The sequence below is a fragment of the Eptatretus burgeri genome, chromosome 13 (genome assembly GCF_056783735.1).
Source record: "Eptatretus burgeri isolate ZD-2024b chromosome 13, Ebu_testis_v1, whole genome shotgun sequence".
NCBI lineage: Eukaryota > Metazoa > Chordata > Myxini > Myxiniformes > Myxinidae > Eptatretus > Eptatretus burgeri.
This window is the reverse complement of record NC_140973.1, coordinates 35,869,941-35,882,484: the sequence shown is the minus strand read 5'-3', so window position 1 is coordinate 35,882,484 and position 12,544 is coordinate 35,869,941. Positions and strand designations below refer to the sequence as shown.

Sequence of the window (12,544 nt, the reverse complement as noted above, 5' to 3'; positions counted from 1 at the left end):
GAACATTGTGCTCAAAAATGCCTTGGCAATCTCCTGATTTCATGATGCCATGCACATATTCAAGGCTTCCAGTGCCAGAGGCAGCAAAGCAACCCCAAAACATCATTGAACCTCTTCCATGTTTGACTGGAGGGAAGGTGTTCTTTTCTTTGAAGGCTTCATTTTATTTTCAGTTAACAGAGATGATGTGCTTTCCCAAAAAGCTCTAATTTGGTCTCATCTGTCCACAGGACATTCTCCCAGAAGGATTTTGTCTTGTTCAGGTGCGTTTTGGAAAACTCCTGTCGGGCTTTCTTATGTCTCTCACTCAGCAGTGGGGTCCTACTGGGTCTTCTGCCATAAAACTCCCTTTCATTGAGTTGGTGATGGATGGTGTGAGTTGAAAATGTCACACCTTGTGTCTGAAGGCCAGCTTGAATCTGTTTGACAGTTTATTGTGGTGCTTTCTCCACCATTCAAACAATCCTTCGCTGCAATCTTCGATCAAGTTTTCTCTTTCGGCCATGTGCAGGGAGGTTGGCTGTGGTGCCATGGGCCTTAAACTTCCCAATAACATTGCGTACAGTGGACACAGGAACATCAAGGTCTCTGGAGATGGACTTATAGTCTTGAGATTGTCCATGCTTGGCTACAATCTTGTGTCTGACCTCCTCAGACAATTCTCTGGTTTTATTTCTTTTCTCCATGCTCATTGTTAGGGTTAGTGACACAAAACAGCAGAATGACTCTTCTCGATTAAAACTGGTTGAATGAGTGATTTTTTTTATATTGCAGTCACCTACAACTCATCATGGGTAAGTTCAATTCCAAAGTAAAGGAGAATCACCTGCTTGAAATCTAATTATTTCTAACAACTTCTAAAAGTTGCCAATAATATTGTCCAGGCCATTTTCGGATTTCTGTGTGGAATAAGACAAGATTTAGTAATTTTTTTCAGATTTTTTTTGTTTTGTCCCACTGCAAACCAAAGAAATACATATGTGGATACCAAAAGATTTTTTAATCTCAACAATTTTCTGTAAGAAATAGTGCATTATTTGAAAAAAAGTGCAAGGGTGCCAATATTTTTGGCCACGATTGTATCCACCAGTGTGTGTGATATTAAGAAAAGGAGAATCTGTTGAACCTGGCAGGACTTATTTTACCTTTCATAATATTTTTTTATGGCGAACACAGATAATGTTGCTCCTGGCATTGACTGGGGAATGCGGAAGTGGAGAGTGAGAGAGATGTGGCCTTCTCTTTGTTGTGGATTCATATCATTTGTGTGCTATTCCCTACCCCAAATTAGCACAATGAACATATCACATAAAACATAGAGACACAACATTGAGGTTTTTCAAAAAAAAAATTCAATAAAGCTGAAAAGTTTAATTCTGCAAGAGCTACCTAGATTCAAATTGGAAAAAAAAACATTTCAAGAAATCATTCAAACATGAATGAGTTATATGATCATCATCATTCTTCATAAACTCTTTGTGCACCTGTTGAAATCTGAATGCTTTCCTGGTGAATCCAGAAGCGAGCAGAAAACTAAATATAACTGGTAGTATAATGTGGCAACATTTGTAGAAACATTAACCGTTACAGCAGATGACTTTTGCTCTATTATTTTCTTAAACATTTTTTTTTTCTCAGCAACCACTTGTCCCAAAATTTTCAGGGTAGGATCGACCCCCCCCCCCCCCATGGAGAATTTTATAATGATAATTGTGACATCATAGGTCATGTGGTATGTCAGCAATCGTAGATTAAACCCAAAAAATAAAAAAAATATATATCTCTGAAACCAATGATTGAACAAATTTGAAACTTAGCACATAACTCCTCCCAATGAGGAAGAGGGATGTTGTAATGTTGACATCATAGGTGAAGTGGTAGTCCAGCCATAAGTGTTTTAATCAAAATCCTTTGGCTAAAAATCTAAAACTTCACACACATAATTTATGACTGAATTGTATGGGGAAAATTAATTTGTGACATCATCAGTCATGTGGTTTGGCAGCCATGATTTTTTGAAAAATAAAACCTGATTTTTTTTTATTCTCCAGAATCGTTTTGGAGATTGAAGTGAAACTACACATAAATTATTGACTCTCCATGCTGAATAAAGTTTGATAACTATGATGACATAGGTCACATGGTCTGGCAACCACATTGGATTTACCCTAGAAACTCTAAAAAAAAACAGCTCTCAAACCGCCCAACCGATTGGGACGAAATTTCAGATGTGTCATCCTCGAGGCCTGGTGATTAAAATTTGATCACTAAAACGTCATTGTTCACATGGTGTGGCAGCCATATTGTATTGAAGAAAAATATTAAATAATGCTTTCTCTGGAACTGCAGATCCTATCGAAGTGAAACTTTCCAAGTATCATCTAACACCATTGCTGCATACAGTGTGAAAAGTATGATGTCATAGGTCACGTGGTTTGGCAGCCATATTGGATATAAAAACGAACATTATCCAATCAACACAAAACTTCACACACGTAATCCTCTACCCAATCATACATGCAGTGTAAATTTTTGATGTCATAGGTCACATGGTTTGGCAGCCATATTAGTTTGAAAACTGATCTTTGAAAAACCTTCTTCTCCGAAACTGCTTAACGGATCGATGTGAAACATATTACATTATATGGAGCAAGGGTAGTGTATTGTAACTGCAAAGTGTTGCATTGATCGCGACAGTCACTTCTGATATATATATATATATATATATATATATATATATATATATATATATATATATATATATATATATATATATATATATATATATATATATATATATATATATATATATATATATATATATGTATATATATATATATATATATATATATATATATATATATATATATATATATATATATATATATATATATTTCAATATTTTTCTTGAAACCAATGTGGCTGCTAAGCCACATCATTGATGCAATACTGTCTTACTAAATTAATGCAGCAAGGATATTGGATCATAACTGCAAAGTCTCACATTGATGGGTTAATCACTTTCAAAGAAATTTTTTTTAATATATCCCTTGAAACTAGAATATGACCATGACACAGAATTCAGCGTTGGGATGGTCTGCTTTGCACCTTTTTAAAAGACAGTGTGTTTATGCACATTGTGTGTAAACAATATGTTAATATTTACACATATTTCAGTGTGTTTAAACATATTTATTGTTGCTTATTCTTTTCTCTATTTATTTTTTTTGTCACTCATGACATTTGATATCTATAGACAAAATGAATCGCCATATTTCAATCATCATATCACTTATCTACTCAGATATGATCATGATCATTATTGGATGTAAACGTGTAATAAGCTTGGCTATGTTTGGGCATATATGTGTCTGTCTGCATGTTTATCCATCTGAAACAAATGTTTTGGATTACAGTGGAAGCTGAAGGAATTCTCCAGAACTCTTAATTTAGGGTATGGTATGCATATTGCAAAAACAAATACATTTGGTACAAAAATGGAATGCTCTTTGATTATGTTTGTTAATATTCTCGAGTCGAGAGAATTAACATCCCACACATCTACCCTTCCTCATGCACATTCTTTGTATCCTCTTTCTTTCCTCTTATGGAGGATTAAAAAGGTATATATTTTGGTATCGATTTACTATTTCATGTGAATATTGTCAAATTCTGCTCAATGACCAGTGTTTCCTGAGTTATACACAGTTTCAAACAATATCAGTGTGAGCGTGAAACTTACGCCCTTTTCTTGTGATTACTGTAGTGGTGGGGCTTGAGGGGCCCGTGCCAGCAGTGTTAAAGGCCTGGACGGTGATGTGGTATGTCGTGGCACTCCTCAATCCTGTGAGCCGTACTCGATTCTCACCCAAAGGCACTCGCTCATGCCTCAAAGATGCTTTGGGATCACCCTGCTGGCTATAGACCACCTGGTGTCGGAACAGTAGAATGTGTCCATTCTTCTCCGAAGTATTTGAACCTTGACTATTATGTTACTTTGAGAATATGTGCTCTACATTGTGCAGAAGAGAATAATTACTAGATGTAACCCGAGGGATTTAAGAAGCATCAAATAATCCAAAGATTATATTTGACATGAAAGGTAAAGTAACATGCACTTGACCGAAACCATAATGCAGCTGTTGAAGCATGTTTTACACGAGCATGTTTTCATTATTTATGATAACAGCCACCAGGCTTTCCTCTTCCCAAGGGTTCCTCCTTTCTAATATATCATAAAGCAGCAGGCTATGGTGACGTTTGGTGTGGAATTCTCTCAAATGGGTTCCAAAACACAACATGATGGTTACTTGTAAAATATTTGTTTGTTTGATTAAAAGGAACATTGGAGTGATCGATGAAAAACAAAGGGTTGTCCACATAGTCCTCACACAAAGGAGAGTGGAAATTAATAATTGACAATAATAAAATAGTGAAATGGATAACAAGAGAGGAGTATAAGGGAGAATGGTGCAGAATGAGAACTGGGAATTGGAGAAAAGAGAACAGTACAGTCGAAGCAGAGAAGGGAAGGGAATCAATGGGGGTGTTCACAAAAGGGGGATATGGGGCATGAATAATCTCATATTGCATTGGAGTAACTTGCAGATTACTCTAAACCCTATATCTTCCAAATAACTAACTGAATGCAATCACAATGAAAATTTACAATTCCTCTCCAGTATCACCTATTCTTGGAACAGCATTTGGTACAATATTGATAATTCACATTTTAAAGATCAAAATAAATCATATTGAAGTAGAAAACTAGGACGTACATCTCGGAATAGTGAATTTAAAACAAAGCAATATCTTTGTGGATTACAAGTTTAGATGCTTTGTTTGCCATATACTCTTGTAGAAAACAGCTCGAGTATTGCAACAACGGCAGGAGATGCAATTTCCAATAAAACAACAGTACGGGGTGCATATTGCTAGGCAAGAAACCAAAAGGGGAGCATATTAGTCGCCCTTCTAACGTTCAATGGTTCATTTGAGCTAAGTAATGCCTGCTGTGCATGCAATCAGTGAAAATTTTAACAAGTTTCTGATGATACTGCTTTGCCAATATGGCCGGCCGACACTCACTTGGTAACCCTGAATACGCTCTGTGATTGCATTCGGTGAAATTGGCTCCCACGTTACTTCAACAGTTGATGAAGTTAAGCTCTTGGCAAAAATACTGGCAGGAGCAACATTTGGTTCTAAAATACAATATAAAGAAAATCATGTAACAACATCCACCAAAAAGAGTTGCATGCATTAAATGGCATAAGAGACTTGAGGGTGAGAGGGAATTGCAACATAATGTAGTCTTGGAATAGCATTCTCATTTTGGATGTTATATTAAAAAAAAAATCTTCGGATAAAAGATCGTGTGCAAACTTCTATTATGTTCAAACACTCATATGCATGGTTATGATCATGACGCCAATAAAACAGATAGCTTCTTGTGCTTTGTGCAATCTAGTCATATTGAGTGGAGTTTTCTGGGTCGTTTGAGATCAGAAGAGTGTGAACAGCTTCAGGGATTTTGCAGTCAAACTGTGGTAAGCACGACGAGAGCAATACAATAAGAACAATGACACGAGTCTTTCACACGATGGCACGAGTAACAACAAGATTGTGACCTGCTCTGACACAGCTAAGTGAAGCCAGGCAGTAAATTTCCAATTTATGTATGCAGGGAAATTTAATTTGGCAATTTTACACTACAGTGCAACCAGCATCAAGTAATAATTTAGATCTTTCAAATTGATTGTGGCAATAATGAACTGCTCGAATCTAACTCATCTGTGCTACCATTTTGGAAGATAATTAATTTGACCTATAAACCAAAGCACCAGTGATAGTCAGCTATTAGGCCTGACAACATCAGTGAGGAATAGGCATCAGTATCATTCGATACAAGTGATGGTAATTTATTGATAAGAAAGAAAAGAAAATGCTCTAAACTCTCCACCAGACTTGGTGGTGTGATGGTTAGAGTGTCCGCTTTGAGTCTGGGAGGTTGGTGGTTCAAACCATGGCCGAGTCGGACAAAACACTTCGAAATGGTACGTGTTGCTTCCTTGCTTGACGTTCAGCATTAAAAAGAATATAGAATGGACAATCCCCATCGGCTGGAGTCCACACGATGGCACATGGGGAGGATGAAATGCCCTGCTGATTGTGGTGAGAAAAGTGATATGATTGTGATGTTGCTATTCTGTGAAGTGATGGCACTTTCTCCAAGCTCAGCGTGTGTGTGTGTGTGTGTGTGTGTGTGTGTGTGTGTGTGTGTGTGTGTGTGTGTGTGTGTGTGTGTGTGTGTGTGTGTGAGAGAGAGCTCCATTATGAGCCTCAGACCTTGTGTGTGTGTGTGTGTATATATATATATATATATATATATATATATATATATATATATATATATATATATATATATATATATATATATATATTACACAAAAGAATAATAATAATAAAATATTATTGAGAATAATTTAACATTGAGATATATGTGTGTGGTGGTGGTGGTATTGGGTGGGGAGCATTGTGTCCTTTTGTGATACGAATGGGTATTGGTTGCTTTTTTGCAAAATGTCTGAATAAGCTTCTTGACATCATTACGAGACCCATTTATAACACACTTCACCCAGCTTGTTACATTGTTGATGAATCATCAGACAGTTAAATGAGCAGCCACTGTAACAAACTGGGTGACTGGATGTACATTAAAAAAGAAATGCTGGTTTCATAAAGGTTACTATGGGATCATCAAGATCCTTTGGTCCCACCTGGATCTGTCCCTGACCATAAACTACAAATAAACAAATCAAAAATCCAGAAAACTGTTGCGTCTTCAGTCAAAACATACCTTGTTCGGCTGAGAAAACAATAATGCTGGGACTGAATGGGCCTTCAGCTTCTACATTGTAGGCCCGAATTTTGACCTCGAATGGTGTAAATGAAGCCAAGCTGGTGTTCTTGTACGTGTAGCGTGGGGCATCAGGCAAGGGGATTGTAACTTGACGGAAAGTATGGCTGCCATTCATTCTAAAGGCTATGATGTAGCCAAAGTCAGGTCCATGGCGAAATCGCCTCTCAATTGGCTGTGGGAGGACAAAAGAAACAATGATGTTGCCCACAGTTTTAAAGCACAAATGTTATGCCTAACTGCTAAAATTTACTTTCTTGTCTTAACAAAGGATTGGTGAGGAAAAAGTGGAAAATTAACCGTTACATTTTAACCCACAATGAATAATCAAATCGTTTAAATTCCTGAAATGACTGAAGCACTTGTTTCAAGTCAACCTCATTATTTTCAGCAGGAATTATTTGGCTTAATGACATATATATATATATATATATATATATATATATATATATATATATATATATATATATATATATATAGATATATATATATATATATATATATATATATATATATATATATATATATATATATATATATATATATATATATATATATATGTTGGTGAATGTAAAAATATAAAAATCTTATGCTCTCTTACAATGAAGTCAGGCAAGTTATTCCCAGCACTCCGAAAAAAAAAAACTTAAACTCATGCTGTAACTGCTGGGAGGGCAATGGCAAACTACCTAGTGTAATTATCTATCCGCAGCTTGATGGAATACTGCTCTCCCCTCTGGGCTGGCACCACTGCCTCACACCATGTTCAGATTGACGCTGTGGGAACCAAAGCTTTCGAGATCATTGGAATTTCTCGTGACGAAGCTGAGTCTAAAAGCCAATCACTTTGCCATCTCAGACAGGTCGGTGGTCTCTCTGTCTTCTGCGTCATTTCTGGTCTTGCACCCTCTGCCCTCTCCATGCTCTGTCTCCCCTAAGTACCTGCAGGGTGTACGATGTCCACAAGCAACTCCCTTGTTGTGAAACCCCCAAAATCCAGAATCACTGCTCATCCGCACTCATTTGTTCCTCTTTTTTTTTCCTGCCTGTGGAATCAACTTCCACACTCTCTTAAATCTCATTCTTCACTCCAGGTCTTCAATAATGGTGGCAAGTTGATGAGCTTTTTATTTTATAGATGCTTGCATCTGGCCTTACACCTCCTGCCCTCCATGAGCCTCCACATGCCACACACGTTCCTCTAGAAGGCCTCCTTTGTTCATCCTCCTAAAGTCCAGACATTTGCCACCTACATCAATTTACCCTTTTATTCTCCCCATTGTGGTATCGTCCCCCTGTTTCCGTTGTCTCGTGTTCATCATTTCAGTTTTTCAAATGCGCTTCCCATCACTACCTCATGTGCTTACCTATGCACATCCACAATCTCTTCTACACATGCTGATTCTTTCTCATTCTGTTCCTTCCAAGGCCATTGTTACTTGTTTTTGTGTTTTTCCTCCTTCGCCCCTTGTGTATGTCCATCCCAATCACCCTATTCACTTTTCTGCCCTTTGTTGTTCAGGTGCTCCATGAGCTTCGACCCTTGTATTTCAGAATTACACAGCAGTTCTCATCGAGCAATCTAAAGCAAACATGCGAGAGGCCTCACATTTCTCGAAATTTACACAACCATAAATTCACAATATTTTTCTGCAATGTCCATGAATATTGACTTTCAAATAAAGTTCCAGAACATGGTGTATAATTGTAACATACATTAGGTTTACCTGATTTACAAGTAATATGAGGAAAGGCTCTACGTTACAACTTTAGCAGGAAATGATAATATGACACACTTGCCACTCAGCCTTCATTACAATATATTTTATACAAGAGGATCAGGAAAGGTTTTGTCACAATTGGGAGCATGGGAAATGCTTGACAAAGCTATTAAACAACGGATCAGTTTTCCACCAAATCAGGAGACTCGGAACATTTGTTTGATGCAATACACTAAAGAAGGATAATCATTAGGTCTGTAGCCTGATATAAAATAGTAAGCCATGGCAAAACAGTGTTTACATATATATATATATATATATATATATATATATATATATATATATATATATATATATATATATATATATATATATATATCTATGCACCGTGTTGTTTTTGCAATAATTTGAACATGTTATTTGAAGAAGACTTGCATTTATTTTGTCTGAGAAAAGAAAAAGGACTATTAGAAGAAGTATGGAATACTGTATAAGGAAGGTTATTATAAAGGTTCCATGTCCATTCCAATTAAAATACCAAAATGATGGCATAACTTCCCCAACTCCTACTGTCTCCATTCTCTCTTAGCTCATCACGGTGTAAATAGTCTTCATCCACAGTGCTATCAAGTACAGATGTCCTTTGTGAGCTGGTGCCACGAGATCTCGCTTTGCTCTTATGAAAGTGGTGGAATTCAAGACCCAGAGGCTACTTTTAGTTATTCAACATGAATCTGAGGTGTAAGGCCTGCTCCTCTTTCACTGCAAACTGGTTGGTGGCCTAGAAATTTTCCATCACATAATTTCAGGTCTCGCCCCACTACCCTTTCAACTCTTTATCTATCATGTGCCCCCATCAGGCCGCATTTGCTAAAGGCTATCCAATCATGTTCTTTTTTCCACTCATTTAAAATGAGGAGCCATCACCATCTCACATTATCCCCTCTCCTCGTTCCAACCTTATGAATTATAACTGACTCCTTTCCTGTGTACCGACACTTTCCACATTTAACTTGTTTGTCTACCTTATACGTTCCTTGCCGACCCAGCCCACGATTGTCCTGTCTTTGTCTTGATGTTATGCTGCCTCGATGTGTTTTTTTTTCTCCATCTTTTCTTGTATGACAGCTTTGTTAGCTTAATTGCTGCATCACCATAACTCCTTTGCATTCAGCTCTTCTAGAAGCCTCAATCTCTGTCAAAAATTATTTTAAAGTTCTATTTTGACCCTTCTCCCGATGTGCTGCGTAGTGCGTACATGCCTTCTCTTCTCTCCCCCTTCCTTTCCTCTACTCTACTCGTTCCCTCCTTTATTCATTTCTCTCTGGTGTTCATATTAACTTTTACAATTCATACGACCATTGATAATTATTGCTCCTTTTTGGGGGGTGGGGGGGGTTCATATAATACCCTCTGGAGATTCGTTTAGAATTTAGAATATAAGTTTATATATTTTAAATCCTTTCCCATTGTCCAATCCCTGTTATCATTTTGCAAAGTTTATTGCAAATACATGTCATTACTGTGCTACAATAAATCATTAAAATGCCTTTGATTTACTTAGTGATGTTCAACAGAGGAAAAACATAAGGATCTTACAAAGATGACATTGCTTCAAAATGATGTCACTATGGAAATCAGAAGTTCAGAAAATGGAAAAATAATCAAATATCCATTAGAATGTCGATCCAATTTTCATCAGCCACATTAATTTGAACCAATTTTATCCTCCTGGCACAGAATTTGTAATTTGCATCACATAAATGTCTTCTTTTTTAATTGTCTTGTCTGTCTCTTCCAACAGACATTTTCCTACATCATTATCTTTTGACAGAAAGGTTAGAATTAGTAGACGCTGAGTTGAAGAAATTCTCCAGGCGACTATGTGTGGGTTATCATACAACTCTTTGATATCTCTAACTCAAGATGGTTTGTGTCTCACATTATCTCTACAGGGTGCAGATTAAGTAACCTTTGTGAAACCATTTGTGTATATATTTCATTTTGTGTGTATAAATTTAACTGAGTTATATTCTTAGTTGTTGAGGCTCACAGTAAAGCTATATTTTATTTGTAATTACAAAGACTTTAAAGGAAGGATGATATTTGGTCTGTCATATCTGCATTCAATTACAGTACCTGTGAATCATTTTTTTTTATACAAAAGACCAGACTCGGCGGTTAGAGCATCCGCTTTGAGTCTGGGAGGTCAGCAGTTTGAAACCCAGCCGAGTCATACCAAATATTAAAAAATAATGGTAAGTGCTGTTTCTTTACTTGATGCTCAACATTTGAAAAAGAAGGGAGCACAAAAAAATAACCATGAATAGGTTGGCAACCATTGTGAAGGCTTGGTGAACCTCATGTCCTTCTGTGTTGAAGTTACTTGTAAGTGAAGTCATATTGTAATATTCAAGGCTCATGGAAAGTAAGAAAACAGAAGGTAAGATCGAAAAGCACTGACAATGGAGTAAATAGTAATGAGCAGAGGAAACACACAGACAAACAGGCAATAATTGGTTCATCAGACAGGTCAACAAGAAGGGATAAAGAAAGACACAATGTAAAATTGTATCATTATATGAAAAGCATGCAAAGAGACAAGGAAACCTTAAAAGTCACATGTGCACAGTAGAAGTTACAGGTGGACAAAGGTGACAAAAAAATCTGAAAAATCTGAAGAAACCCAACGACCTCACAAGTATATAGACAAACAACACGTCTACCAACAACATATGAACTTCTGAATGAAATCATACAGAAATGATGCACCACCACATACCACAACAAGGAGGCTGAGAGGCAGAATAGAAGGGAAGTAAAAGAGGATGTCATGGAACAATAGACCACCTACTATGAAAACAAGGTCATACTTGTTAGAGCATTATACGTGAGAGCATGTTCGAGCACAGGGATGAAAACAAGGTCATACTCAAAAACTGTAAAACGAGAAGAACCAAATTAACCAGAGCATGGATAGACTACAAAAAAGCTTCTAATAATGTTCCACATTCATGGATGATAAAATGCATGCAATTGTACAAGAACAACCACCAAATAATCATATCTGATTGAGAAATCAATGATGCTCTGGAATACCACAATGTATATTCCAGCACTCAGAAAGAAAAATTGAAATACCAGGGGTGAAGATATGTGGGATCTGCCAAGGTGACAACCTTTCACCCCTCCTATTTTGCCTGGATCTGGATCCACTAAGTAACGTCATTAATGAGCAAGGATAGGGATACACCCTAACAACAAATAAAATATTGTCCAAAGAAACAATAAAGGTGACACATCTTCTGATACATGGATGATTAAAAACTCTTTGCACCAAATGACGAAAAATTGGCAAAACAACTGAAATGAGTGGAACGGTAATCCGACAACATGCAAATGTGATTTGGCCTAGATTAATGTGCCAAGTGCACAATGAAAGAAAGAAAAAATACGGCCAACATAAAAAAATCGACCCAGATACAACAATCCAGGGATTAGAAAATGTAGCATCATACAAATACCTCAGAGTAAAAGAGGGCCACCAAAGATATCACAAACAAATGCAGAAAAACATTAGCAAAGAATGAATACCTGCAAAGAATGAGGCTAATCCTGAAGACATACCTCTCCCCAAGAAACAAATCAAAGTCATTAACCAATTAGCAGTACCAGTATTCCAATACAGCTGCGGAATAATAAACTGGCCATAAGCAGAAATTAATAAACTTGATATCAAAACAAGGAAACTCACAATCCACAAAATCTTCCACTAAAAATCATTGCATCCTGAGAATGTACCTGCTGAGATGAGAAGAAGGAAGTGGACTGATGGACCTCAACTAAGTTCACAGAATGACACCTGTAGGATTGGCTGAGAATGTGAAAAGTTTGAGAGACAACT

The 12,544-nt window shown here is 36.9% G+C and overlaps 1 protein-coding gene across 4 annotated transcripts in view; it reads right to left on the bottom strand.

The window, feature by feature from the left end:
• LOC147014234 (contactin-4-like) overlaps positions 1 to 12,544 on the bottom strand; it is a 588,183-nt gene that overhangs the window by 36,281 nt on the left and 539,358 nt on the right. For all 4 annotated transcript variants that reach the window (XM_085852006.1, XM_085852003.1, XM_085852004.1 and 1 more), the window contains 3 exons: positions 6,860 to 7,094; positions 5,089 to 5,204; positions 3,743 to 3,929 (listed from right to left, as the gene is read on the bottom strand). In XM_085852006.1, coding sequence (XP_085708132.1) covers positions 3,743 to 3,929; positions 5,089 to 5,204; positions 6,860 to 7,094 — 538 coding nt within the window. The remainder of the gene's footprint in view (positions 1 to 3,742; positions 3,930 to 5,088; positions 5,205 to 6,859; positions 7,095 to 12,544) is intronic.